At 69.7% G+C, this 27,848-nt stretch overlaps 4 protein-coding genes across 5 annotated transcripts; 2 read left to right on the forward strand and 2 right to left on the reverse strand.

The window, feature by feature from the left end:
- The first annotated feature begins 943 nt into the window (after positions 1-943).
- Positions 944-3,045, forward strand: METRN (meteorin, glial cell differentiation regulator). 2 transcript variants are annotated; one of them, XM_084259773.1, is made up of 4 exons: positions 944-1,135; positions 1,371-1,771; positions 2,494-2,553; positions 2,621-3,045. In XM_084259773.1, the coding sequence occupies exons 1-4, from the start codon at positions 1,038-1,040 to the stop codon at positions 2,935-2,937; spliced, it is 876 nt and encodes a 291-aa protein (XP_084115899.1). In that variant the 5' UTR covers positions 944-1,037; the 3' UTR covers positions 2,938-3,045. The 2 variants fall into 2 exon arrangements, with proteins under 2 accessions (XP_084115899.1, XP_084115898.1); XM_084259772.1 differs by lacking the exon at positions 944-1,135 and having other exon boundaries at positions 1,188-1,771.
- A 6,306-nt stretch (positions 3,046-9,351) lies between these two features.
- ANTKMT (adenine nucleotide translocase lysine methyltransferase) lies at positions 9,352-10,775 on the forward strand (the record flags this gene model as incomplete). Its single annotated transcript, XM_084259760.1, has 5 exons — positions 9,352-9,572; positions 9,918-10,022; positions 10,118-10,258; positions 10,402-10,452; positions 10,554-10,775. Exons 1-5 carry the CDS (start codon positions 9,411-9,413, stop codon positions 10,773-10,775), a joined length of 681 nt encoding a protein of 226 aa, XP_084115886.1. The 5' UTR covers positions 9,352-9,410.
- Positions 10,776-10,856: 81 nt separating this feature from the next.
- Positions 10,857-13,505, reverse strand: CCDC78 (coiled-coil domain containing 78; the record flags this gene model as incomplete). The annotated part of the gene is made up of 11 exons (XM_084259761.1): positions 10,857-10,996; positions 11,071-11,171; positions 11,241-11,307; positions 11,844-12,031; positions 12,128-12,253; positions 12,346-12,469; positions 12,515-12,699; positions 12,798-12,929; positions 13,009-13,095; positions 13,174-13,311; positions 13,446-13,505. 11 exons carry the CDS (start codon positions 13,503-13,505, stop codon positions 10,885-10,887), a joined length of 1,320 nt encoding a protein of 439 aa, XP_084115887.1. The 3' UTR covers positions 10,857-10,884.
- Positions 13,506-16,587: 3,082 nt separating this feature from the next.
- Positions 16,588-20,798, reverse strand: CIAO3 (cytosolic iron-sulfur assembly component 3; the record flags this gene model as incomplete). The annotated part of the gene is made up of 11 exons (XM_084259765.1): positions 16,588-17,172; positions 17,256-17,413; positions 17,644-17,781; positions 17,906-17,978; positions 18,115-18,244; positions 18,564-18,682; positions 18,851-18,985; positions 19,179-19,311; positions 19,456-19,599; positions 20,296-20,391; positions 20,733-20,798. The coding sequence occupies 11 exons, from the start codon at positions 20,796-20,798 to the stop codon at positions 16,934-16,936; spliced, it is 1,431 nt and encodes a 476-aa protein (XP_084115891.1). The 3' UTR covers positions 16,588-16,933.
- Between the last annotated feature and the right edge of the window lie 7,050 nt (positions 20,799-27,848).

The following is a 27,848-nucleotide window of genomic DNA, read 5'->3' on the forward strand; positions in this document are numbered from 1 at the left end:
CCGGGGCACCGGTTCCCTGGAGGGAAGCCTGGTGTTGGGGCTCCCACCAGGAAGCCCTCCCCAGCACCCACGCCCAGCACAGCCAGGCCTAGCCGGGAGGGGGTGGGTCCTGGCCGCCAGCTGAGGGCACGGGGCGGCCTGCTGGGGCCCGAGCAGTGGCCCCTGCCCTAGTCGCGGCCAGGGGGGGCAGGGCCCGGTGGGGAAGCGCCTGGCCCGCTGCCAGCTCCAGCCCCCGGGTGCCCTGGCTTTTCTGGCCCTTCTGAAGACTTGTGGATTAATGTGGGCACAGCAGACACGGCGGGCGCTCGGCCTTGGGCGGCGCCAAGTGTCCTTCGGGGCAGGGAGGCGCCACCCGCCCCCGTGGCCCTGTCCCCCTCACCTTCCCAACCCGAGGCCCGCCCTGGCCGCTCCACTCCACCGCGGGTGGGCCCGGGCCCTGCGCCTCCCTCCAGCCCCCTCCGAAGGGCAACACTCGGGCGTCGGTCACACTCGGGGCCAGGGCGGGACGAGGAGCCTCAGAAAAGGAGGCAGCGGGAGGCCCTGACCTGCCGCGCGCCGGCCCCGGAGGACAGCGGCCCGCGGTGCAGCACTGGCCTGGCCCGGCTCCGCCGCCCGGAGGGGACGCCCGGAGGGGACGGCCGGCGGGGACCCGGGTGCGCGCGCCCCCCTCCCTCCCGCGGGTCCCGGGAGCCCGGACCGGGCGGGGGGCGTCCGGGTCGGGCCGGCGAGCCCGGAGCGGCGGGGTGGGGCCGCGCGGGCCACTCGGGGCGCGGGGTCGCCGCCCCCCCCCCGCCCGCCTCGGGCCCCGCCCCCGCGAGCGCCGCCGCGATTGGCGGAAAGTTCCGGGGCCGCGCCGCGATTGGCGGGTGCCCGCCGCCCCCCCGCGCCTGCCGGGGCGCTCGCGGGCGGTCGGGGCGCGGGGGCTGCGCGGCCGGCGCGGGCGGTGGGGCGGCCCGGGCGGCGGCCGGCGCCCCGGCTCTCCCGCCGCCGGCCCGACCGGTCCCGCCGCGGCTCCGAGCCCCGCGCGCCCGCGCGCCATGGCGCCCCCCGCGCTGCTCTGCGCGCTCTGCTGCGGGCTCTGGGCGGCGGCCGCCCGCGCCGGCTACTCCGAGGACGGCTGCAGCTGGAGGGGCAGGTACGACCCGCGAGGGCCCCGCGCCCGCCCAGGGGCACGGCGGCGGGGTCGCCCGCCTTCGGATGGATGGGGGTGCGCGAGGCGGCACCGAACGTCGGGGCGGGGGGGCGCCCCAGAACGCGGCCTCGGTTTCCGCCGCCACAAAGCTGCCCCATCTGCGGGGCCCGCGCGGGGTCGGGGGGCGGCGCCGGGTGGGCACCGGGCGACCTGCTCAGCGCCCGCGTCCCGTCCCCAGCGGCCTGACCCAGGAGCCCGGCAGCGTGGGGCAGCTGGCCCTGGCCTGCGCGGAGGGCGAGGTCGAGTGGCTGTACCCCGCCGGGGCGCTGCGCCTCACCCTGGGCGGCCCCGACGCCAGCGCGCGGCCCCGCGTCGCCTGCCTGCGCCCCGCGCGGCCCTTCGCGGGCGCCCAGGTCTTCGCGGAGCGGGCGGGCGGCGCCCTGGAGCTGCTCCTGGCCGAGGGCGGGGGCCCGGCCCGGGGCCGCTGCGCGCACTGGGCCCCCGGCGAGCGCGGGGCCCTCTTCCTGCAGGCCACCCCGCACCCCGACATCAGCCGCCGCGTGGCCTCCTTCCGCTTCGAGCTGCTCGCCGCGGGGCGGCCGGAGCTGCCTCTGCAAGTCCACGGTCTGGGCGCAGATGGTGAGTGCCGGCCTGGGCTGGGGGGCCAGGAAGTCGCGCCCCACCTGGGCTGGGCGGGAAGGCTCCTCTCCCCACTGCCCGGAGGGAAAACTGAGGCGCGGGAGACAAGGGGCTTGCCTGAGGCAGATGCCTGGGCCGCTGGCGGGTGGGGGTGGGGTGGGGGTGGGGGTGGGGGTGGGGTGGGCGCAGCCACCCCTCCAGCTGGGTGGGGGCAGCTTGTGGGAGGGGAGGCCAGAGCGGGCGAAGGGCTGGGGGAGGGGTGATGGGGACAGCATCAAAGCCTCCCTGGCCCTGCAGTGACCTCCCTCCCCTCCCCCAGCCCCCAACAACAAAAGTCCAGTGTGAGCCTGGTCACCATGGAGACCTGGCCCACCCCCTGCAGGGCAGCAGGCCCAGCTCTGCTGTCCTGGAGCCCGAGGCCTGACCCTCTGGGGCTGGGGTCTCTGTTCTGCCCCCTGGCTCCAGACCCCAGCACTCAACACAGCCCGGGGTGCTCTTCGGGTCCCAGAAGGCAGTTGTGGGAGGTCGTGGGGGCACCGCATCTGGGGATCCTAAGAAGGGGCGTGGGAGCTGGCCCTGGCCCTCCTGCGCAGTGGGCACAGCCCCCCCTCTTCTGGGTGGCTGACCACAGGACCCGCGGCCAGGCCTTGAGGGCCTCTCATGGGGCGGGAGGGGAGCCCTGGAGGCCGGGGGCCCGAGCCCATGCACCCCGCCATGTCCAGGTGCCTGCAGGCCCTGCAGCGACGCCGAGCTCCTCCTGGCCGCCTGCACCAGCGACTTCGGTGAGTGGCGGGCGGTGGGGGCGGGCCTGCGTGCCCGCGCACCACTGGCCAGCCTGTCTCCCCACAGTGATCCGAGGGGCCATCGTCGGGGTGACCCACGACGCAGAGCTGCACGAGTCGCTCATCACGGTAGCCGCTGCCCGCGTCCTCCGGCAGACGCCGCCCCTGCGCCTGGCGGGCGGCTCCGCGGTCCCCGTGCGGGTCTCCATCCGCGCCCCCCTGCGCTGCGGAGTCCGCCCTGGCCCCGGCACCTTCCTCTTCACGGGCTGGCGCCGCTTCGGGGAGGCCTGGCTGGGCTGTGCGCCGCGCCTCCGGGAGTTCCGCCGTGCCTACGTGGCCGCCCTCGCCGCCCAGCGGCTGCCCTGCGAGGTGGCCCTGGACTGAGGGGCCCCGCTGCGGCGGCACCACCAATAAGAAGTGCGTCTGGTCGGCCCTTGCCTCATTTGTGTGGCCTCTGATGTCGGGGCGCCGGGGTGAGGGGTCCCCTGCAGCTCGGCCTCCCTCCTGCTGCCCACGCCGTCCAGGGAGAGGCCAGTGGGAGGCCCATGGGCCCCCACTCACGAGGGACGCGGCCCCCCGGGGCCTGCCACAGCTCAGGGCGGCGGGGTCGGGCCAGAGGGGCCCCTGGGGTTAGGCAGGTGCCATCACCCCCAGCCTGAGCTGGCTTTGCCATCCGCGGGCCCTGTCCTCTGTGCTCAGAGCTGGCTTTGTCCTCTGTGCTCAGAGGGGGGTTTAATCTGGTTTAATGTGGGCACAGCAGACATGGCGGGCACACGGCCTTCGGCGGCGCCAAGTGTCCTTCCGGGCAGGGAGGCGCCACCCCCCTCCGTGCCTTGTCCCTCTCACCTTCCCAACCTGGACGCCCGCGCAGGAGCCCCGGCCCTGGCCCCTCCACTCCACTGCGGGTGGGCGCGGGGCCCTGTCCCTCCGTCCAGGCTCCTCCAAAGACCAACATTCGGCGCCGCCCGGCCCAGCCTGGCCCTGGGGAGCGCGGGGCCCTCTGTCCGGGTCCCTGTGTCCGAGGCCCTGCTGCGTGTCCAGCGCGGCTGCTCTCTGGCGGCCAGGGGCGCGCGGTGTGGGGCCCGGGACGTTTCCCGCCCTGGCTCCTTTGTTGCCGCCCGCGCCTTCCTCCGCTTCAGCCACAGAGGGCTGGAGGCTGGCAGGGCCCAGCGGGGGTGCTGGCAGGGGCTCCCGAGCCGGGGAGGGCGGCTGCCCGCTCTGCGAGGCCGGCGCCCCCAGTCGCAGCTTCCTGTCCCGAGGGATCTGAGGCTGGGGGAGGCTTTGGGGATGTGGTGCCCCGGCCGGGCCCCTTCCTCCCACTGGCCTCCGAGGCTCCTGGCGGCTCGCGCCTCCCCTGCTCCCGGCCGGTGCTGGGGCTGGCAGCCACTGTCCCGCTGGAGAGCTGCGCCGGCGGCGCCGTCAGCCACCAGTGTGCTGGGCCCGCGTCTGGGCCCGCAGCCCGGATCTCTCCAGTACAGGCAGACCCCGCACCCCTGGGGACCCCGCACCCAAGTCTGCCTCGCCCCTGCTCGGTCCCATCCCAGCCCTATCGGCTGCTCCCTCCCCCGCACTCGCGGCACCCTCGGGGCTGAGCACCTGCCCTGCCCCCTCATCCTGGTCTCGGAGGATGAGCAGCCGCAGCCGGAGCCCTTGTGCAGGCGGGAGGGCTGGGCCCCGGGGTGCCGGCTGGCTGCTCACGGTCAGCAAGCTTTGGTGAGCGCCACTGGGTGCCACTGGGCTCTGGGAAGAGCAGGCGCAGAGGGGGACCGTGGGTCGTGGGCCGGCACTGTGACCGCACCCTAGGGGGGCCTGCACACCAGCCCTGGGAGGGGCTTGGGAGCCCCGGCCTGGCACGGGTACCCGGCCTCCTGCTGCCGGGCAGGGACGCCTGTCTCTGGGGCCGGCAGCCCCCTGGACCTCACTGGCCCTGCACCTGGGGAGCCAGCTGCAGAGGTAGCCTCTGCCCCACAGGCTCCGGCCAGTGCTGGGGCAGCCGAGGGGTGGGCCCCGGGGCAGACATGGGCAGGTGTGGACTTTGGCTGCAGGAGGCAGCAAGGGGAAGTCTTGCTCTGCCACCTGAGCCCGGGACCTACCCCTGGGGCTTTGCCATGTCAATCCCAAGAGCTCAGTCTCTTCCTAACCCCCAGAAGGAGGGAGGCCTCCCTGGGCCTGCTCAGCACCCACGGCTGGGCTGGCCCCAGAGGCCTGGGCCCCACACCCACCTCCCTCCCGGCACATTCACATTCTGGGGCTGCTGGACCCCCTCGCCTGCCCCCGCACCCCCTTCCCACTCGGCTTCCACCTGTGACCCTCCTGGGTTGGCTGGCTGCGGGGTATCCCGGTGGGCAAGTTCCAGGGCACCCCCAGGGGAAACAGGGCAGCCTGAGTCTGAGTCCTCACCCACATGACAAGACCCCAAAGTGGACAGGCCAAGAGAAGCCCAAGCAGGAAGGTCCGTTTATGCAGGAGCTACAGGAGAGAGCTCACGGCCTCTGCGTGGCCAGATGCCCCGTCCCCCAGCGAGCCCACCCGGCACGCGCTCTGCCTCTTTCCAGCGGCCCCTGAAGCCTGGCTCCGGGCACCGGGACACGTAGGGGCAGGAAGCGGCGTCTGTGGTCGTCCTCCCCTCCTCGTCGCCCCCCTTCCTTGCCACTTTAGCCACTGTCCTGTCTGGGGGTGACCTCAGGCGGCGGACTGCGCCAGGGCCCCGGTTGTTTGGAGGAGAGAGCAAGCCAGCCCCAGGCCGGTGGGAGGCCACCTTTCCGGGGCTTCTAGAAAGCAGCTGGTCAGGCTAAGCCAAAAGAAAACAGCAACGGCTGCGGGCTTAGTCAAGCAAACAGCAGTTTCAGAAAAAACATCCCAGGAAGAAGGAAATAGTATTTTACTTATTTATGCATACAAGAGCCGGGGTGCAGGCCAGAGGTGTGGGGGGTGAGGGGTCGCCAGAGACAGAGTGGGGAGCAGAACAGGCAGATCCACTGAGATCCACTGCTGAGGGGAGCAGCGGGGAGACAGGAGGGGTCTGCCGCGCCATGTGGGTAGCTCCCTGGCCGGGGATCGGACTCGTGCTGCAGAGGCTGCCGGTAGCTTCATAGCGCTGAGAGCAACCCCTGTGCCGCCAGGGAGGCCCCGGAAATACTATTTTAAATGGTTCTACTATTCAGCCCATTTTCTGCATCTTCGTTCCAATTCTAAGCGCCAGCAGCGAAGCGCACCTGTGGCCGGGCTGAGCTCCAACCCACTCCACGGGTTTTGCGTTAACTCCGGGGCAGAATAGCCACCGCTGCGTGAGCATGGCCAGTGCCGGATGCCCTCTGCCAGGGTCCGGGCTCACAGCCAGCCCAGTCCAGCCCAGCCCGGCCTCAGATCTCTTCCTCCCGGGGCTCCTGGGCACCTCTGCGGGGCTCCCAGCGGGCCCCTCCCCACTTGGCCGGTGGTCTTTGGGGCCTGCAGGCAATGTGGCAGGCTCTCTTTTTGGCTCAGCTTGAGCTCAACCCCCAGAAGAATTTCAATCAGAGCCACGTAATGAAACATATTTCCAATTCGAATAGAAGGAGACAGATCAAATGCACCATTGAGGCCCAGCACCCGCGCACCCCCAGCATCCCCCGGCCCAGGTCTCACAGAAATGCCAAGTCAGAAGGAACACACCATGGAAACCCATGGGCTGGGCACTGGACAGGGGCTGGCCATCCTCGTGGACAAGGAGTTCCTGGATTCTTTGCAAATCAAAGATCCTCTAGATGTGGACAAAACAGTCAAGGGTCTGGGTGGGCGCCGAGGACGTGCAGGAGGCCCCACGCGTGGTGCAGCAGGAGGGAAAGCAGCGGGCAGCCCGGAGACGCTGCGGCCACCCCCAGGGTCCCGTCCAGCCCCGGGCTCCCCACGGTGAGGGTTCTGTGAGCAGATAGGGGCCCTCAGAAAATGTGCCCAAACACTCCACCTCGTTGGAGAGGAAGAGGATGAAAACAATCCAAGCCTGATAAGCCTCAGGGTCCCACACTGCCTGGCCCCCTCCTCCGGGAGCAAATGCCTCTTTGAGTCCCTCGATAAAATGAAGTCAGGCCCCCACTAAAACCCAGCAGAGGCGGGCACTGACGCGAGTGACAGGATGCGTCCCTCCTCCCCCGTGGCGCAGGCAAGGGTGCAGGCTGCGGGCCGGTCGGCCAGCGCCCCAGAGCCAGGCCCTTCCACACGGACTAACCAGAGCAGCCTCCTCGCTGTGCATGGCAGCCCCGGCCAGGAGCCCTGGGTCACCCACTGGCCGTGAGTCAGTCTTTCTCCAGAAGCAATTCCTGCAGGGGTGCAGACTTTGGAATAACCTCAATTAAAAATTTATGGGCCTCCCCGGTGGCGCAGGGGTTAGTCTCAGCACTATGAAGCTGTCGGCAGCACCTGCAGCACAAGTTCCATCCCCAGGCAGGGAGCTACCCGCAGGGCGCAGCAGACCTCTCCGGTCTCCCTGCTGCTCCCCTCAGCAGTGCGTATCAGTGGATCTGCCTGCTCTGCTCCCCACTCTGTCTCTGGGGAATCCTCCCCACCCCGCCCCTCTGGCCTGCACCCCAGCTCTTGTATGCATAAATAAATAAAATACATCTTTAAAAACAAAAGCCCCAATCAAGTTCTCTCTAAACTCAAATCCCTAAGGCTGGAGGAGGCTGCGTGAATCCGGGTGCGACCTGCCAACTGCAGCTGACAGAGGGAGAGGGCAATGCTGGCCACGGAGCTCTGCCCACCCATCTCCGGGGCTCTGGTGCCCACGAGGAGGCCAACCCAGGGCGCCTGGCAGCAGATGCTGAAGGAGAAAGAGGACACTCAAGCCATTGTCTTTCTCGTGAAGGAGTATCTCAGGCCTTTGGCAGGTTCCAAGACCTGTCTCCAGGTCACCTCCCACTGGGCCCCCTCCAACAGGAGGCACCGAGGGCTTTAGACCTGCAGGTTTCAAAGAAAGGCAGGGTCCAGAGGAGCGCTGGCCCCTGGAGGGATTCTGTGCCATAGGGTCAAAGCCTCTGGTAGGGGCCGGTCCTCCTCTGCGCCAGCAGCCAGGGAGGACGGCAGGCGTGTGTGTGGTGTGTGGCGGCTGAACTTTTACACAACTCCTCTGACTGCAAAACAGCATGACAGTTCAAAGACGCGTGGCCGGTCACTTCCCCGACTGCAGCATTTCAGAAAAGCCACACACCTCCCGGACACAGACGCCAACTGAGCTCACTCCAGGTGGCCAGACCCAGCCAGCAGCGCTGGGCTGCAGCAGAAGGCTGGGCCCTCGGCCCCCAAGCCAAGTTGTGAGAAATGCACAAGCACACAGCTGCGAATCCCCCCAGGAAGCCCCCCGCAACGGCTGCAGGCAGCCCCACGCATGTGTCCACAGGACCCCCTAAAGCCCTAAAGCCAGAAACATCCTCCACGCGGTTTTGCCCCTTCACCTAGACTAAAAAGAGGGAGGGAGGTGGAGAAAAAATAGGCGGGCATTAAAGACAGACCCATGTCTGCTCTGAAACCAAGCCCTCTCAGTGGCAGCCGTCCCTGCGCCTGCACTGCACCTCGCCGGACAGTGACCATCGCGGGTGTAGGGTAAGGAAAAAATATCAGGCTTTTCTACCCTCCTGCCAGTAGGATAGATGAGGGAATCCTGTGGTCCTGAATGCATGCCTGATGGCGGGCACCTGAAGTGGGTACACTTGGGCTGAAAGACTGGGTGGCCTCACGGGGACACCAGCAGAAGCTGAGAGAAAGAGAAGCCAAGAGAGATGCCAAGAACGAACGGAAGCTGAGAAGAGAAGCAGAGAGAACGCCAGAGAGCCCAGATAGAGTGAGGATTTGCTGGGGGCTAGGACTGCCAGCCTCCCGGCCTCCCCGCACTCCTGCCTGCCATATGCCTGGTCAATCCAAGTAAAAGTCTTGCAAAAGCCACTGAAGACTCGGACTCCTCCTTTACCCGCTCCGCTGGATCAGGGAACCTGCTCAGTGTCCTTCCTGCCCCTACAGTGGGGGAGGGCCTCGCGGGCTGGTCAGCCAGGTGTGGCCACCCTGCGTCGCGTGGGGGCATCAGGGATCCCCGGAGGGATGGGGCAACCTGCGTGAGTCCTCACCCACAAGGCAAGACCGAAGAGCACAGAGGCTGAGACGTTTCAGCCAAAGCTTTATTTAAAGCGGGGCTGGAACTATTTACAATAGCTAAGCTATGGAAACAACCCAAATGCCCCAAAACAGATGCCTGCATCAAGAAGATGTGGTACAGGTACACCATGGACTATTACTCGGCAATCAAAAAAGATAAACTCGTGCAGTTTGCAGCAACATGGACGGCGCTGGAAGGGATCGTGCTCCGCGAAATAAGCCAGAAAGAACAAGAAAAATCCCGGTGGTCTCACTCATAGCAGGAATCTAGAAATCCTAAATAAGGGACCAGAAAATGACTAATTATAACAAAGAAAAAAATAAAGCCGACAAGCAACCACGGGCCAGGGGCACACTGCGGGGGGACAGGGATTGGGGTCAAAATGGGGGGGTGCAATTGCGTGGGGCGCACAACCAAGATGAAAACGCATACATTGTGCAAAAATGAAAAATGATGTAAGAATTATATAAAATATATTAAAGAGAAAAAATAAGCATAAAGCGGGGCCGGAGGCGGGAAGCCAGCGAGGGCGTCCACGCGCGACAGCGGCCGGCCCGGCCCAGGGGGCCCCGCGCGGAACGCGAGCCCCGGCGGGGCGGGCTGCGCGGTCGGAACCCGCGGGCACGGCCCCGTCGCCGGGCGGAGCGGGCGGCGCACGGACCGGCGCTTCGGGAGCGCGTCACTTCCGGCCGCGCGGACGGTGGGGGGCCGGCCCCGAGCCGCCGGTCCCGTAGCCATGGAGCAGGACGACCCGGCCGAGGCGCTGACGGAGCTTCGCGGGCGGCAGCTTGGCGCGTGGGAGCTGCTGCAGGCGGCGGCGGGCTCGGGCCTGGCCGCCTACGCCGTGTGGGCGCTGCTGCTGCAGCCGGGCTTCCGGCGCGTGCCGCTGCGGCTGCAGGTGCGGGCGGGCCCCGGGTGGGCGGGGCCCGGAGGGGAGCCGCTGTGGGCGGGGCCCGGAGGGGGAGCCGCTGTGGGCGGGGCCCGGAGGGGAGCCGCTGTGGGCGGGGCCCGGAGGGGGAGCCGCTGTGGGCGGGGCCCTGGGGTGGGCGGGGCCTGCGGCGTGCCGGGCAGGTGCTGGCCTGGGGCGGGCGTGCGGGGCCGGGCTGGGCAGCGCACAGGCCAGGCTGTGGCGGGACGCTCTTGCCCAGCCGGGTTGCGGTGCTGGGAGCCGGGAGGCCCACCTTCCACGCCCGTGCCTTTGCGGGGAGTGGGAGCGGCCAGTGGAGTCCAGCCCCGCCCCCAGGTGCCCTACGTGGGTGCGAGTCCGCGCCAGGTGCAGAACGTGCTGTCGCTGCTGCGCGGCCGTCCCGGGAAGACGGTGGATCTGGGCTCGGGCGACGGCAGGATCGTAAGGAGGGGTTTGTGTCGGGGGCGGGGGTCGCCCCCTCCGGCCCTGCCAGCGTGGGCCTCCCACCCCCTGCTGCCTGTGCCCCTTGCCCGCAGGTGCTGGCAGCCCACAGGTGCGGGCTCCGCCCAGCCCTGGGCTACGAGCTGAACCCGTGGCTGCTGGGGCTGGCGCGGCTGCACGCCTGGAGGGCGGGCTGTGCCGCCAGCGTGAGCTACCGCAGGGAGGACCTCTGGAAGGTAACCCTGGCGCCTCGGGCACCCCCGTCTCCACGCTGCCGCTCTGGCTCCACCTGCTGACGCCCTGGTAGCTCTGCCGCGGTGTGGGAGGGCTGGGCCGGGAAGGCACGACGACCCCGGCCCACGGCCCCCTCTCCTTGCAGGCGAGCCTGCGGGACTGCCGCAACGTGTCTGTGTTCCTGGCCCCCAGCGTGGTAGGTCCAGGGGTTCTCCCAGCTGTGGCGGGGCAGGGGGGTAGGCGGGCAGCTTGTTCCCGCGCCCGCCCACCCCCCATCCCCCCCTCTCCCCCCCACAGCTCCCGCTGCTGGAAGACAAGCTGCAGGCGGAGCTGCCCGCCGGGGCCCGCGTAGTGTCCGGGCGCTTCCCTCTCCCCACCTGGCAGCCCACGGCGGTGGTGGGCGAGGGTCTGGACCGAGTCTGGGCTTACGACATCCAGCCTAGGGGGCCAGCCAGGCAGGCTCGCCTGGCACCTGGTGCTGCCTTAGCCCCCAAGGCCCCCGGCTCTCAGGCTGGCTGACAACACAATAAAGACTCTGGACCGGCCCCCCCAGTCCTGCTGCACACTGCCAAGCACCCGGGTGCGGGGGCTGCCTGCCGCCGGGAGCGCCGTCTCCCCAGGTGACCGGCTACTGGCTGTGGGTCCTCGGGCGCTGGGGCTTGTCCAAAGGCGCAGCCCCTGCTTCCCAGGGGTCCCTTCTAACCACGAGCATCCTCAGCCTCAAGATCTCCTGCTTGTACCTGTGCAGAGAGGTTGGGCTCAGCCGCCGCGAGGCCATGGGCCAGTGCGGGCCAAGGCTCCCCCGAGAGCCCACCTGCTCAGGTGCTGGTCCACGTATTCCTGGAGCTCAGAAAGCTGCTCTTCAGCCCTGGTGGCCCGGACCAGCAGCTGCGCCCGGTCCCGCTCCAGCGCCGCCTATGGAGGGGCACACTGTGGGGGGCGCTGCGGGGGGCCCTGGGGAGGGGGGGTTGACCTGGCCACTACCTGGGTGCCGAGGGAGAACTCCTGGAGCTTCCGGTGGATCTGGGCCCAGGATGCAGGTTCCAGGCCCCTGGAGGGGTGAGCGGGGCGTGATCAGTCACCCCCAGTGGGAAGGGCTGGGGGGCTGGACCGGGCCTGCCGCTGGGGCTGTGCCAGGCTTGGAGCTGGGTGGGGTGTTAAGCCACAGGCCGGCTTGGAGGTGGCCCCAGTGTCCTGATAGGCAGTGATACCCCTGCAGGTGTGCCTGGGCCGCAGCACTTACTGTGAGTCTGACGCCCGGAGCTGGGAGGCCTCTCTGGGCCCCTCCTGCGGGGACGGGAGTGGCGTGCTGGGCCTGCCGGGCGTGGGCTGCCTTCGGGCCAGGGGCAGGTCCTCGGCCTGGAGTGGGTCTGCGGCTGCCCCCAAGGCCGGGGCGGGGTCCCCCGGGACCCCCCAGAGCTTTGTCTCCTGCCTCACCTGGTCTTCCTGCTGGTGCCCAAGCGCCGGGACCAGGTGCCGGGGTCGCGGCTCCAGGTCCATGGGGACCCTGTCGGTGTCCACTAGTGTCGGCGGCACGGAGCCGCGTGCTGGGCCACCCACCCGGGTGCCCGCCTCTCGAGGACCCACCTCTGGGCAGCCAGGAGGGCCTCGTGTCTCCGGCTCAGGTCTGCCAGGCGCTTGCTGTAGGTGTGGGCGGCCCGGGCCAGCTGCTGCTCGCGGGTGCGGTGGGCTGCCCGGATGCCTTCCACGGCGGCCTCCAGGAGTGTCCGCAGGGTGGGGGCTTCGGGCACCTGCCCTGCCCTCTCAGCCTGCTCCTGTGGGAGATGGGCAGGCTTAGCTGGGAGCGGGTGGGTGGCCGGCAGGGGCCAGGCCCGGGTGCTCCCAGAGGCCACTGCTCGGCACCCGCGCACCACAGCGTCCCGGGCGCAGCGCTGCAGTCGTACGGCGCACTCCTGACTGAGCTTCTTGAGCTGCAGCTGCAGCCTGGCGTTCTCGGCCTCCACCTGGCGGAGCTGGTCCTGGCAGGTGGACAGCACCTATGGCAGAGACGGCCCTGAGTCCACGGCCACAAGTGGACACTGCTGGGGGCACCCCTCCCCGCCCTCACAGCCGGCGCAGCAGGTCTCACCGCAGCCTGTGTGGCCAGCTGATGCCCAGCTGTCCTGGCCTCCTCTCGGGCTCCCTGCAGCTGCCGGCCCAGGACTGCCCTGCGGGTGGGCGGCTCAGTGAGGCCGGGGTGGGGTGGGGCGCCTCTGCCTCGGGGGACAGCCGCCTGCACCAGGTGAGCCCCCACTCACACGTGGGCCTGCAGCGCCAGCTGCCGGGCCTGGTGCCGCTCCTGCGGCAGGGGGGGCACGGGGACCGGTAGGGGGAGGCCCCAGGCCCCGGGGTCCCTGCACTGCCCCTGCCGGGTGACCACACCCGCGCTGCTCCCCAGCTCCTGCTGCTCGTGTTCGGGGCCCGGGTCGCCGGCAGGCTGCCCCTGTGCGGAAGGGAGAGGTGGCTGCCGCCTCCCTGGCCGCACCCCCGCTTCAGCCTCCCTGGCCCACCCGGCCAGATGCCCCCTGCGCTCGCGGAGACCTGGACACCACGGCGGTCGCGGGGTGCCTGCCCGCGCGCCTGTGCTGGGGCCGGGCGGGGCCCGGGGTCCGCCCTGGCCGTCTCCCGGCCCTGCAGCTCCAGCTCCAGCACTCGGCCCTCCAGCCGCAGCACCTGCGGGCGACAGCACCCCTGCTCGGCAGGGCACGTGGTGGGCAGCACGCACCCCAGGCCCAGGCCCGCCAGCGCCCACCTCGCTCTTCAGCTCAAAGATGTCCTCCTCCTGCTGGCCCTGCCGGCGGTGGGCTGCGATCCGCAGGTCGACCAGCTCCTTAGAAATCTGGGGTAGGGGAGAGGGCGCGCCTGTGGGTGTCCAGGGTGCCCTCCCTCCTGCCGCGCCCCGGAGCGCCGCACCTACCCGCAGCCGCTGCTCCTCGCTCAGTTCCAGGTCCCAGGGGCCGGCCGTGTGGAGGCCGCCTGCCCAGGCCGGGGCGCCCCCAGGGGCTCTCGGCAGCCAGTCCTCGGCCTGGGGCAGCACCTGGGCAGAGACCAATCCCTACTCCCCAAGGTGGGCCTCAGGCCTGGGCAGTGGCCTCCAAACCTGCGCCCGCCCTCCCAGGGTGTGTGTCTGCCAAGCACGCGGCCCCGGGGTCCGGAGGAAAGGACAGCCGGCCCCCCGGGAGGACTCACGCGCTCAGGGGCCTGCGCTGGGCCGGGAGGCCCGGAGTTCGGGCCAGCCGCGCGCTCCATAAGCCCCAGGGGTGCGTCGCGGCCGCCTGGCCTGTTGCGGGGACCCAGCACGTTGCCAAGGCCGCTGCGGTCGGTCCGGTCTGGCAACTCCCGGCCCCACCCAGGCGGGCAGCGGGCAGCGGGCAGCGGAGGGCGCCTCCCGTGTGGGGCGGCCCCTCCCAGGCGCCTGCCTCACAGACCCGCCTCCGGCGCTCCCCGCGCGGGCTGCGGGGACGGGCCCTTGCGCCGGCGCCCGGCCTGCCCTGCGCCTCCTTGGAAGCTCGCTGGGCGCCTCTGGCGCTGGCTGAGCGCGGGGACTGGCCCTCAGCCTGGGGGCAGGGGGCGCAGACGTCCTGGCCGGGGCCGGGACTGGGGCCGGGGTGGGCTCAGCCGGCGCTCGGAGGGCTTCGTGGAGGAGGAGGTGCTCTGCGGCCCGGCGGGAGGCTGCGCGCTGGACCCGGGCTGGGCCAGGTCGGGGGCCGCTCCCGGTCCAGGCTCCTGACCCGCGGCTCGGGGTCGGGGTCGGGCCCAGCGCCGGCCGGTGGGCGGAGGCTGCGGCGTGCGGAGGCTGCGGCGTCCGGACGCACAGGGGTCTTCCAGCCCGTCCCGGGAGAGGGGCGCGAGGCGATTGTGCGGAGTGACCCTGCCTCGCACGCCCTTGCCTGGGGGTCTGGGGTCAGGCCCCTCTCCCTGAGGAAGGGGCTGGGGCGGCGGAGCTCGGCCCCGCGCAGTGAAGTTGTAGGGACACTACATGGACCTGGTCATCCAGGAGCACACGAGGGACGCCATGGGGTGCCCAAGAGGGTGGGGGCAGGCTGTGGGTGGCGGGACAGTGCTGGCGGATAGGCAGCCTGGCCGACGCTGGTCACCATGAAGCCAGGCTCCCCGGGAATCTTGGTTGGTGCTTGTGCCCTGGCTACTTGGGCTCCATGTCCTCTGATGGCCTTTGGCCTCTTCGCCTTCATCCAGTGCCTGCTGCCCGCTCTGTCGAGCCTGTACACCCCGGCTCCGCCAGGGGCACCCCGCCCCTCTCCCTGGCTGGCCCAGGGAGGAGTGGTGGGGTGGGGGGGGGCAGCTCACCTGTCTCCCTTCGGGCTGCTGGAGATCGTGGACCAGCAGCAGGTGTCACAGACCACCCAAAACCACTGCTGACCAGGGGCAGGCCCAGGGGAACTCTCCTGCCAGGTGGCCCAGGCTAGGTGCCAACGAGTGCTTCGCCAACCTGCAGGCTGAAGCTGGCCAGCGTGGGCCAGGAGCAGGACGCCCTCCCCTCAGCCCGAGCTTGGGGCTGTCCACCTGCGCTGCCTCCCGAAGCCGGGCTGCACCGGCTGCTTCCATGGGTGTCTGACCATGGGCTGTGGGCCCACCAGGAGGTCCTGGCCCAGACGCTGGCCACCCTGCCCCCCCCCCCACTGGGCAGGGCATGGAGCTTGTGCCCCCCAGCTGAGGGACGCAAGGTGGTCCCAACACACCCTGGACCGCACAGGTGGAAGCCCTGCAGCAACCATCCATGGGAGGGCCAGGCTGGCCTGCTCCGAGCCCAGGCTGCAGGTGCCTGGGCAGTGGTCTTGATTGCGGCAGCCCCTGCTGCTGAACGCCAGTGACCTTACTGGAAAGAGGGAGGCCTTCACTGAGACACATAGTCCCTCCGAGTGAATAAGACCCCCTTCCCCTGTGCGCTGGACTGGACAGTCAATGACGGGTAAGATCGGGGCAGACTACAGCAGGCACTGGCCAGCCTCACGTCTGCGACTCCTGACGACCTAAGACAGGCGCAGTCCCCGAGGGGCTTCACTGTGATCATCTTTGGCGCTCACATCAGAGAAATGGCTAAAGGCCTGTAAGCCTAATTCAGGCATTAAGCCCGCAGTAAAAAACCCCTTCTTTTGGCTGAGAACGTGGCTGCTGCAGAGCGTCGCCTACAAACCAGCCTGATGGAGTCACCAACAAAACGGTTTAACTATTAACCAGTTGGTCATTGTTCCTGCAGAAGAAGCAACATAGCAACCGGTCTGTGATCATACCCTTTTCTCACCTGCTTGACTTTTTCTATAGATGTGTAAAATCAGTTTCGGGAAACGCAAGATGAAGAAAACTGTGTGGTAAAAGTAGCCTCGGAATAATCATCATGCTTCTCACATGAGTCAAAACCACAAAAATTAAATGCTTACATAGAAAAAATATTGTTCGTGATCGTTAAATGTGAAATACAACAGTAGTTAGACATTAATACTTTCTGATTATTAGCGGTATTGGGAAAGAAACAAGAAAAACTAACTTGAGAAATGCTGTTCTGTCTAATCAGAAATAACTGTGTAGAAATAGACTGCTGTAATCGGAACCTTGCGATTGTTTAGCCTTCCACGCCATGGCACGTCGATCGCGTGTCCCTGAATGATGAAGTAAATGTCTTGCGTGTGACTAAACATCTCCTGCTGAGAAAAAATGAACTGGTATGAAATCATCCCTTGTTAGAAAAGGTACAAAAGTGTATGATGATTTTGAGCACATCACATTCAGATCTTCACTCTTGAAGTGTGTCTGTCTGTCATTTCTGCGCCGAATCCTTGACCGCCTAGCTCAGTCTCTCATCCCTGGGTCAGCCTTGCTAACCTACCGCTGCGCCGGTCGGCGCCACTTGATGGGTCTGGGCAGATGCAGATGGTCACAGGGCTCCCAGGTCCAGGCTGTGACTGAGCCCAGCCAGCTGCCCAGCTCTCCAAGGCCCACAGGCGCCCCAGCTGCACGACAGGAGGATGACTCCATCAGGCGTCCACCTGGGGCGAAGCCACCAGGACGGTGGACCAATCGGGGCGCTGGGCAGCGCAGGCCCAGGCCCTCCTCACACTGCAGCAGGACTTGAGTGACCCCCCCAGCACCCACTGGAAAGTGAGCACCTGTCCTCTCCGGCTGGAAAGTGAGCACCTGTCACTGCCTGCCCTGGACGTGGCCCCTGGGTGCCTGCGGTCCCCGGCTGACTGGACATAAAGCTGGGAGGGCCGGTCTCGGTGCCGCACAAGGAGCCAGTGGGGGCGATGTAGAAATCCTTTATAGCAGCAGGGCTGGGGGACAGGCCCTGAGGGAGGGGCCGAGGCCTGGCGCTGGCCAGCCCAGCCCAAGCACGCAGATTCAGGCCATGATAGACGCAGGTCCAGGTGGGGGTGGTGCCGACGTGGTGGGTCCCAGCACAGGCCTCTGCTGCCACCGCCATGCTGCTGCTCCCGGGATCCTGAAGCTGGCGCTGTCCCCCGACCCCACGCTCTAAGTTCCCAGGAAGCGGCGCGCCGGGGCCCGTGGCATGGGGGGGACGGGCCTCACTAGGCCCAGCCCCGCTGGTGAGTCAGGGAGGCCCGGCCAGAGTGTCTGTGTCCCTGTGTCTTGGCTGGCACCTCTGTGGCCAGCCCTGGGGTCTCAGGGCCCGACTTCCTGCCGGCCTGCGCCCGAGGCGGCTACCACCGGAGGCTGAGGCCGGGGCTGGCCGCAGGCACCGCACGGTAGGCTGTGTGCAACAGGCGGCCGGCGCGCTCCGAGCCCTCGCCCTGCAGCCAGTCCTCGTACAGCTCCCGCACACCGGCCGCGTCCTCGGGCGCCTCCGTGCTGACCGCGCCGTACAGCCCCTCCACACGCTGCAGCAGCTCCTTGCCCCGGCCGTCGGGGGCCTTCAGCTGGCCCCCGCCATTCAGGCAGCCTGGGGGGGCAGTGCAAGGTCAGGGGTGCTGGCGCACCCCCGCCAGCCCCGCCCCTCCCGGCTGGCCCTGCCCCCGCCGGCACCTGCTGGGCAGGCCATGACCTCCACGTAGTGGTAGGGGCAGCGGCCGCGCCGCAGTTTCTGCACCAGGTTCTGGATGTTGCGGAAGCCGTAGGCAGCAGCGAAGCGCAGCAGGACCTGGCCCCCCTGCTCCAGTGTCACCTCCTGGAAGTCCTTGTTCCTGTGGCCCAGACCCCGCTCAGCAGGCGGCCGCCCCACACGGAGCCACAGCCTGCCCCCCAGCCTGCAGTGGGCGCCGCGGGAGCCCTTCCCAACCCCGCGGGGCCCCTGCCACCCCACGTGCCAAGCAAGGAGAATCCCGTCTGGGCCGCACCGGCTGCCTGGCCCCTGCTCTAGGGCATATGCCCCAGGCCACAGGCGGGCCTACTGCTACTCGGGCTGCCCCCTGACCTCAGGGGTCTGTAGGTGACCTCATCCACGTGGATCCCGAAAAGCTCCCGGGCTGCGTGCCGGAACACGTGCTCCAGGTAGCCGCCCGAGCCCCCGCCCCGGTGGCCGGTGGGCTCCTGGGCGTGGGCGCCGCTGCTCCTGGCGGGGGACAGCATGGGCTGGGGCGGGGCCGACCGGTGTCCCCAGGCTGCCCCACATGCCCACCTGGGCCGCTCGCAGGGCGCCCAGCCCCCAGGCCGATGCCCCTGCAGCGAAGACTCACAGAGTGTCCAGGGGGGCCGGCTCCACCTCCGACAGGGACACCCCTTCCTCCTCCAGCAGCCGGAAGACCTCTCCTGTGCCAGACCGTGGCGCACTGAGCCCGGAGGACATGGCCAGTCCGGGGCCTAACGTGGGGGTCACACGCGAGGTGCCCCTCTCACCCCCAGAGACCCCTGCCACGACGTGAGGGGCCGCAGGCCGCAGGCCCACCTGTGGTGACGACGCAGTCCACCTCCCGGGTCTGGTGTTCCTCGCTGAAGAAGTCGGGCCGGGCTGCCTCCAGCTTCTTGTCGTAGCACGGCATCACTGCCACGTGGTAAATCCCGCCCGGGCTCACGCGCTGCAGCGTGGACACGCAGGCGCTGACCCAGCCGCCGGCCCCCTTTGGGCCTGGGGCCGCAGAGGTGGGGCCAGGGCCACAGGCTCCGAGGACGCGCCTGATTACCAGTCAGGCTCCCGGAGGGCAGACCCTGGTCAAGCTCCTCCTCCCCTACCAGGCTGCACGGCACCGCCGCCCGGGCCAGCAGGGCCTTTTGTCACCCAGTCCAGGTAACCCAGCACCCCGGGAGCCACTGGGTGGCAGGCGAGGTCTCCACACCTCCCCAGGGCGACAGGCAGCGCCCACACCTGCCTCTCCAGTGCGCAAGGCCGGCTGTCACCTGCTGCTGGGCGAGGAAGTCCTTGACCAGCACACCCATGACCTGCTGCGGGGAGCGGGCGGTGCTGAGGTGGGGCACCAGGACGCTTCCGTGGACCTTCTCGGCGTAGCAGATCCAGCCTGCGCCACAGGGAGCAGCCTTGTCTGATCCTGCCCCACACTGTCCCGCCCTCCCGCGGGCCTTGATGGGGAGGCAGCCCGTCCCGCCATGGGCTCCCTGGTCCCTGAGGCGCCGGGGGTGATGAGGGCTGCTGGGCGCGCGGCCTGGCCCAGCCCCAAGACGCCCACCTGGGCAGGCGGAGCTCAGCACGGGCAGGGGCTTCTGGGCACCAGCCTGGCCACGAAAGCGCCTCACGAACTCGCGCTGACTCTCCAGGAGGCTGAAGTTCCTGGCGAAGGTGGTGTCCAGCACACGGTCGGCCCCTGGAGGTGAGGCCGCCCCGCTCAGCCCTGCAGCCGCGGTGGGGGCCAAGGGGCCAACGGGAGAAGGGCGGGGCGGGGCAGGCTCTCAGGGCGGGCACTGACTCAGTGCTGGGCCAGCCTGGATGGCAGGCGGCCTGGGAGCGCCTGGGAGGCTCCAGTTCCGGGGAGCCGAGAGAGCCCCCCACGTGGCTACCTAGCTTTTTAAAGAACGCTGTCAGCTTCCGGGCAGTGTCCGTGGAGTCCAGCTGAAACCTGGCGGCCAGGGACGCTCTGGACTGGGGCGAGATGGAGACCACAACCAGCCTCCGCTGGCCTGGCGCCGCCGCCTGTGAGGCAGAGACACTGCTTGGCACGGTGGGCCCAGCCCAGCCTCCCCGGCACTCGTGGCAATCAGGAGACCTGGAGAGGCCCAGGGCAGGGCCCCAGAGCAGGTGGGGTTAAAGGACCATCCCCAAACTACCAGCGCGTACCTTGTTAGCTTCCAGAACCTTCCGCAGCTCCTCGTGGCTCTGCTGGGTGACGAGCACAGTCTCTGCCGAGGTGATGCAGCCACTGCAGGCCAGGCAGTCATCCAGCGAGACCTGGGCCTTCTCCAGCTTCCGCACCCCTCCATCCTGGGTGGACAGTGTGGGCAGAGGGCCGCCTGCATGAGCTCTGGGGGCCCTGGGGCACCGGCTGCCCGTGTTCAGGCTCGGACTCGGCACAGCCAGCTGGCGGTCAGACCCACGCACAGTGGCCTGCTCCTGCCAGGGTCAGAGCTGACCAGCCCGGGCCACAGGGGCCTGGGGACAGAAATGTTGGCAGCCAGCTCCAAAGGGAGAAGAGGCACACAAGACGGGCACGGTGGGGAGCTGAGAAGGCGGCGGCGCCAGCACAGAGAGGCGGGGGGCAGCGGCACGGACACCGCTGTGGGGGCCCAGGCGACGCTCAGCGGCTTTGGGCCATCCCAACCAAGCCCCTCCCCGACTGCGAGGGCCGGATGGCCGGGTCCGCCCAGGGCTGCCGAGGGCCAGCGCTCCCTTCCAGCCATCTGGGGGCTGCGGGCGTGACACTGTGCCAGCAGGACCCCAGGAGCCCCCCAACTTCTCAAGGTGACCACTGCTGCTCTGCACAGTGGGGTCCAGCGCACCCCGCTCCCCCGAGTCCCTTCATTTGAAGGAACCCCTCACGAAGTCTTCTCCCTAAAAATGAGCGGTCCCGGGGCCCCGATCCCCGTTCTGCCCACGGGGACTGGCGGGGACGAGGCCGGGGTCAGGTCACTTGCGGCCCGACGGAGGCGGCTGTCCCGGCGGTCACCGAACCGGCCTCACCTGGCCGACCTGGAAGTAGCTGCCGTCGTCTTCGATGCGGATCCTGGCCGCCCCGCCCGCGGGCCCCTTCTCCACCTTCACCGGCTTGACGCAGTCCTGCCGCGGCACCGCACCGGCTCGCGGGGTCCCCCGCCCCGCCCCGCCCCGCCCCGCCCCGCCCGAGGGCTCCTCCCCCGCGCCGGCCCCGCCGTCTGCGCGGCAGCAGGGGCCGCTCCGGGGCCATCGCCCCCAGGGCCGGCCGGTCCCCCTGCGGCCCCGGCGGGCTCCCGCCCGCGCCCCGCCCGCCCGCGCCCCGCGCCCGCCCGCGCCCCGCGCCCGCCCGCTCCGGCGTCCCCCGCGTGGCGGCGTCGGGGGCACGGGCGGGGGGCGCAGCGGGACCCCGGGCGCCGGCCCCAGGCGGGAGCCCGCCCGCCGGGCAGGCCGCCCCGCCCGCCCACCTGGGACGGCCCGAGGAAGTCGTCCAGGTCCGTCAGCTGCAGCGCCCCGCTAAAGGGCGACGCCATGGCGGCCACACCGCCGCCGGGCAACGCGCGCAGAGGCCGCCAAGGGGCGCGAAACGGCCAGCGCTTCCGCCACACTGCCGGAAAGCGCGCCGCTCGGCGCATGCGCCCCGCGCCGGTCCCCCGGGAGCGCGCCCCCTGCCGGCGAGCCCGGGCACAGCGGCTCTCAGCGCGCGCGCTCCCCTGATCCCCGGCCCCCCCACCGCCCCCCGCCGGCGCCGTGGGCCCCGCCTGGACCTGGCCGGAGGCGGCCTCGACGCCCCGGCTCCCCCGGCCAGGTGCGGCTCCCCGCCACGCCCCGGAGCCTGCGGAGCGGCATCACCTTGGCAGGTGTGCGCCCAGGCCCGGAGCGGCACCCACTTTCCGTCCGAGCAGACACAGGTAGGAGCGAGGGGACACCCCGCTGGAGCGGAGCCTCGGGCCTGCGGACCCCACTTGCTCGGTCACGGCCTCCTCGACCCTTTCCTGCTATTTTGGGGGCCAGCTCCGCAGACCAGCACCCCGAAGCTCCATACCCCCATGAGCCTGCGCCCCCCACCGTCCGCGGCCACGCCCACACCCCCTCGCCCCGCAGCCTCGCGCAGCCCAGCGCCGCGACTGGACATCGGCTCCACCTGCCGGGTCGCCGGGGCCAGCCGCCCGGCCCACCTGCTGCCGCTCGCTCGGCCTCGGGGCACAGGGGGAGCGGGGCGCCCCCCCCCCCCCACCCCGAAGCGCAACACCCGAGCCCGGGCCGGGCTGGGCGGGGCGCCCCAGAGTGGGCGGGGTCGCCGAAGGCTCCCCGGAGGGCGGCGGACACTGCGGGCAGCGGGAGGGGCTGGGCGGGGCGGCTGGGGGCTTCGCCGGCGGGGCGGGGACTCTCGTGGGGGCGCCCGCTCCCGAGCCCGCGTGCCCGGAGCTGGCCAGGGGAGCAGGGGGTTCCAGGGGAGGCGGCGCCCGAGGAGAGGCGGGTGGGCCGCGCTGTGGCCGCGAGAGCTGCCCGCGGGGAGGGCGCGAGGCAGAGGCGGGCGTGGGGCCGGCGGGTGCAGGACCCCAGCCCGGCCCCCAGCGCGCCCCGCCCCGCCCGCCGCCCGCCGGGCGCCCCGAGGCTTCCCCCGCTCCTCAGGCTTCGGCCGCCGGCCCGGGGGCCACGGCCGTTCCCGGGACGCGTCTCCAGGCTGAGCGCGCGCAGCAGCGGCCGCTCCGGGGCCAGCCCGGGCGCGGGGCGGGGCGCCCGGCGGTGAACGGGCACCACGGCCGAGCAGGCGGGGGGGAGCCGGCACCGGGGGCGGGAGCCGCTCCGCGTGGAGCCGCGGCCCCTCCGGGGGCTTTTATTAGCCTCGCGCCCCTGGGGCCGCTCCGTGCCGGCGGCGCGCCCGGGGCCTGCTCCGTATTTTGCAAATTGTTTCATCATCATCATCATTAGCGGGTATTTACCGCGCCCTTCCCGCCGTGCCAGCTGGCGCGCTGCGGCCTCCCTCGCCGGGGTGTCCCGCCGCTGGAGCGGCCCTGCCGGGAGGTGGGCGCATCTCCCGGGACAGCGCGGAAATCAGTTTCCTCAGCCTGGGGCCAGGACGCGGGCAGGGGTGGGGCTGCTGCCCCCAAGCCGCGCAGGCCCTTCTCCCCGGGGCTGGGGCGGGGCCTGGCACTGCGCTGAGCCCCGCTCTGGGGGCTCCCCTCTGTCCGTCCCCTCTTGCCTTGTAAAGACCCCGGCAGGGCCACCTGGGACCAGGACCACCCATCTGCAGACCCTCGGCCATGTCCACCAAGACGCCCAGGCAGGTCCTGCCGCAGCCTCTGCGGACAAGCCCCCGGGGTCGCCACCCGGCCGCGAGGCCAAGGCAGCCCTGTGGCTGCCCAGGGTGGGCTCCCCGCACTGCAGCTCCTCCTGCGGGGGCCAAGGGGCAGGGCGGGTGAGGCCTGGGGACGGGCCAGTGGATGCTGGGGCGGGGCACTGGGCAGGCGTGTGGCTGTAGGACAGCGGTGCCCTCTCCACGGGCCTGTCGAGGATTAGGGCCCCCAGACATGGGGGAGGAGCGAGGGTACCCCTGCTCTGGCGGCTGGGCTGCAGGGAGCGGGCGAGAGGCCTGTGGCCTGCGGGGGGCCAGGCCTCCCATCAGGGGGCAGCTGCTCAGGCCCCCAGGGAGCACCCGCTGGGGAGCGGGGAGGGGAGACGCTGCCTCCCATCCGCCTGTGCCCGGGATGGTGCGGGCTGTTTGGTCGGAGTTAGTGTGGGGGCAAAGGCAGGGCCCCTGAGAAGCTGGGTCTGGTGGACTTGGGGCACCCCCCAGTCCCTCTGCTCCAAGCATCTCCAGCCCTGAGTGTGGGGTGCTGGGTGAGAAGGGTCCCAAGGGGCGGTTGTGCCGGCGGTGGGTGCTGGACCCGGGCCCAGAGCTGGAGGAAAAGCGGCTCCCTGGCGCCCCCAGGCCTGGCTCCAGGCGCTGCCGCGAGGGCGTATTTGTGAAGGAAATTGCTGCAGGCTGAGCGCGTCATTAGCGGCATAATCAACGCGCAGCCTTTCCGCTGGGGCCGCCACAGCTTGTCAACAGGTGTCACCCCGGCACCGGCCCTGGAGGCCATGCGCGCCTCGCAATTAGCAGCTAATGAGGAGGCCTGCCGTGACCCGCTCCTCCGGGAGGCCAGCAGCGGGCAGGGACAGCGCCCAAGGGTGCAGGAGTAAGCCGGGCCCTGCAGGGGGCTGCCCTCTGCCCCACCCTGGGCTGCAAGAAGCAGAAAGGGTGGTGGGGCTCCCACCCTGCAGCAGTGATGCTCAGGTTCCTGGGAGGACCCGTGCACTACACTCCTGTCCAGACCACACATGTGAGAGCTCAGCTGTCCAGAGCACACCTGTCCAGAGCTCACCTGTCCAGAGCTCACCTGTCCAGAATTCACCCGTCCAGAGCTTACCTGTCCAGAGCACACCTGTCTAGAGCTCACCTGTCCAGAGCAAATGTCCAGAGCTCACCTGTCCAGAACACACCTGTCCAGAGCTCACCTATCCAAAACACACCTGTCCAGAGCACACCTGTCCAGAGCACACTTGTCCAGAGCTCACCTGTCCAGAATTCACCTGTCCAGAGCTCACCTGTCCAGAGCACACCTGTCTAGAGCTCACCTGTCCAGAGCAAATGTCCAGAGCTCACCTGTCCAGAACACACCTGTCCAGAGCTCACCTATCCAAAACACACCTGTCCAGAGCACACCTGTCCAGAGCACACTTGTCCAGAGCTCACCTGTCCAGAATTCACCTGTCCAGAGCTCACCTGTCCAGAGCACACCTGTCTAGAGCTCACCTGTCCAGAGCTCACCTGTCCAGAGCACACCTGTCTGCGGCATGTTGGCCTTGCCCCAGCAGTGCTAGGTCCAAGCAGAGGACCCAGCAGCCACATCAGTGCCGTGGCTAGAGGTTTCCCCTCCTTCCCTGGCCAGCTCCTGGGGCCGGGGGTTAGGCCAGGAAGCCCAGGGCGGTGACCCTCCTCTGTCACTGGGCCCTGCAGCCACACTGGGTACTCAGCCTCCCGAGCCACAGAGGGGCCGCCTGGCCTCGGAGAGGCGTGGACCCGGGAGCGTGGGGGCTGCATGGGGCAGAGTGCCCGAGGTGCTCCCCAGGCCTAGTGACCACAGCCCCCGCCCGCCCTGGGAACCACAGCCGCTGGGCCATCTCCATGCTCCTCAGGCCTGGCCTCAGGGGCCTACCTGGGGGCGCAGGAACCACGTCTGGGCGCTGTGAAGCTGTCCACAGCCCCTGTGGCCTGAGTTCCATCCCCGGCCAGGGAGCTGCCCACAGGGCGCGGCAGACCCCTCCTGTCTCCCCGCTGCTCCTCGGCAGTGTGCTTCGGTCCATCTGTCTGCTCTGTTCCCCGCTCTGTCTCTGGGGAGTCCTCTCACCCCCACCTCTGGCCTGCACCCCAGTTCTTTTAGCATAAATTTAAAAATCTTCAAAAAAATACATAAAACAGAACGTGGTATTGGCTCAAGCGCGGATGTGTGGGTCACCAGGATGGAGGAGTGGAGGACCCAGAAGTCAGCATGTGCTGCCGGGACCCCTGCGCTCCCCCCACCCCGCCCCCACGGCCCCCCCTTTGCCCTCAACGAAGAGCCGGCCTGGTCTCGCTGCTCTTTTTGGAGACGGTTTTGTTTCCTCTGTTAGTCTGGGCTGTGTGTGTTCCGCCTCAAGAACAGGAGCATCTCGGGTGACTCCTCTCACCCCCCCGCGCATCTGGCCTGTACCCCGGTTCTTGTATAGAAATAAATACATCTTAAAAAAAAAAAGAAAGAACAGGAGCAGGGCCTGCGTGGTGGTGCGGGCGGTTGAGCACCGCTCTGTGAGGCCTCTGCAGCGCCGCTTCCATCCCGGCCGCAGGGTCCCGCAGGGCGCGCACACCTCTCCTGCCGCCCGCTGGCCCTCAGCAGTGGATTTCCTCAGTCTGTCCGCTCTGCTCCCCGCTGACTCTGGTGGATCCTCTCACCCTCCCGCACATCTGGCCTGTACCCCAGCTTTTGTATAAATTAAAAAAATAAATCTTGGGCCTCCCCGGTGGCGCAGCGGTTGAGCGCTGGGTTGCGAAGCTGCCCGCAGCCTCCGCGGCACCGGTTCGATCCCCGGCTGCTCCCCGGCCACCGGAGGAGGGTCCCGCATGGCGCGCAGACCCCTCCTGCCGCCCGCTGCTCCCCTCAGCAGTGTCCTTCGGTCCTTCTGCCTGCTCTGCTCCCCACTCTGGCTCTGGTGAATTCTCTCACCCTCCCGCGCTTCTGACTGTACCCAGTGCTTGTATAAACAAACAAACAAACAAACAAACAAACAAACAAATAAAACATGCCTCTATTTAAAAATAAATAAATAAATAAATCTTAAAAAAAAAAAGAACCGGAGCGGGAGTAGGGTATCCTAGCGTGGGGCCCTGGCGTGGCCACCGTGGGGGTCACTACGGGGGTCACTGTGGTGGGGGGGTCACTTGAGGGCACTCTGGGGGATCATTGAGGGGGTCCCTGCGGGGGACGGCATTCTTTGCCCCGGGCAGCGCAGCCTCTCCGTTGGTCCCAGCGTGTCCGTGACTTCCCCGAGGCGCCGTCTTCCGTCCGGCGGCCGTGAAGCCCTGGTGCGTGTGCTCCTGTCTCCCCGAGCTGACTCCTGCCTGGCGGCACTTGGCATGATTTCAGTCTCTGCGGCCTCGCTGACCATGGCCTTGTGTCCCGCGTGGGCAGTACTGGACGCCCCCACAGCCCCAGACGTCCGCCCCCCGTGGCCATGGGCCGGAAACTGCTCCGAGCAGCCCTCCTGCCGGCATCCCCAGCCCGGCCCGGTGGAGCGCTCAGGAGTGGGGCTGGGGCTGGCCGGGCCCTCGAGGCCTCCCTGTCGCCTCGGGCCCAGGCCAGGAGCTCCAGTCTCACCACAAGGGAGGCGCGGGGGCCAGGAAGCCAGGCCTGGGCAGCTCCCCCGCCTGTGCGGACGGCTGCCCGCCCGGACCCCACGCCCACCGGTGCCAGGCAGCTCTCCCGCCCTCTTCACTGGCCGATGCCAGGCAGGGCCCACCCACATTCCTGCAGTGGGAGCAGCCGCTCCCAGCCGGCCCAGCCTCATTTGTTTCCCTGGACAGACCCGAGAGGCTGTGGCCCTCCACCGCCCAGCACCCAGCGGAGGAAGCCGAGGCAGAGGAGCCCAGGTTGGCTGACCACCCTGGATGCCAGGGTCACCCTGCGCTGGGCCCAGTGCCCAGGCTCAAGAGGGGTGGGAGGGTGTCCTGTGGGGGGGGGCACTCCAGCTGCCGAGCCGGGGGGCAGGCCAAGTGAGCAGGCCAGTGAGCAGGCCAGCTCCTCCCCCACCCCCGCTGCCTCCCGTGGGCCCTGCCTGGGCTCCCCGTGCTTGGGAAGGGGTGAGACCCCTGGGAAGCGGGTGCCCTCCGAGCCAGCCCCAGCCCGGCCTCCTGGCCCTGGTGCCGCCTGGCCGGCTGTTCACACTGCTCCTCGGAGGCCTGAGGCAGGGAACACGGTCTGGGCCAAGACCAGGGACCCAGCGGTGTGGGAGGGTCTCCTGCGGGGGACAGGAGTGGGTAGGACAGGCTAGGCTGTCCCAGCCTGCCCAGGAGGGGCTGCTCCCCTCACAGCTGCAGCTGCTTCCCTGGTGGCCCCTTGGGGGCCTCATCGCCCCCCAAGGCGCCGGCGGCCTGGGGGCAGGCTGGGCAGGAGGGCAGGCCAGTTGGCTGTGGCCAGGCCCCCTAGGGCCCACAGGGCCTGAGCTTGCCCTGGCCGGGGACGCCCCCTCTATCAGCCCTGGCGAGAGGGAGGGTGGCCGCGCCCGGGGTTGGCTTCTCAGCGTCCGCCCAGAGGGGTGAGGCTGCCAGCCCCACCCACCGCGCCGGCACCCTCAGACACCCCCACCCCACAGGAGGGGCCCCGTGGGCGGGTCCGCTGGTGGGGCTGAGGTGGTGGCGCTGCCGGGAGGCCCCAGCCTCACCTGGGCCGGCACTGGCGGGCGGCCGTGTGGGGGGCACAGGCCCTTCCTGCCCAAGCGCAGACCCCAAGGTGGCGGCCCCACAGACCATGGCTGGAGAGCCCCGCGCCCACAGAGGCCTCCTGCTCCTGCTGCTCAGCCTGGGTGAGTGCGGCCGCGCGTCCTGGGTGGGCGGCTGGGACCCAGGGGGCCTCCGCGTCCACTGCCCCCCGCTGCGGCGCGGTCCCTGGCCCCGGGCCGGCCCCCAGCGGCTCAGGCCCCAGGACCGCGTCGGGTGCCAGGAGGACAGTCCAGTGCTGGGGCAGGGGGCGTGGGGCGGGCGGCTGCCACCCGGAGGCCCCTCTGTCTGTCCTGGGGTGCGGGGTGGGGAGTGGGGTGGGGGAGAGGGCAGGCACAGCCGGCAGCCCCGCCCACGAGCCTGGCCCCGCCCCACAGGGTGGGCGCTGCCTCCAGAGGCCCCGCCCCCGAGCCTGGCCCCGCCCCACAGGGTGGGCGATGCCTCCAGAGGCCCCGCCCCCGAGCCTGGCCCCGCCCCACAGGGTGGGCGATGCCTCCAGAGGCCCCGCCCACGAGCCTGGCCCCGCCCCACAGGGTGGGCGATGCCTCCAGAGGCTCCGCCCCTG

This window comes from Talpa europaea, assembly GCF_964194135.1.
Source record: "Talpa europaea genome assembly, contig: HAP1_SCAFFOLD_93, whole genome shotgun sequence".
NCBI lineage: Eukaryota > Metazoa > Chordata > Mammalia > Eulipotyphla > Talpidae > Talpa > Talpa europaea.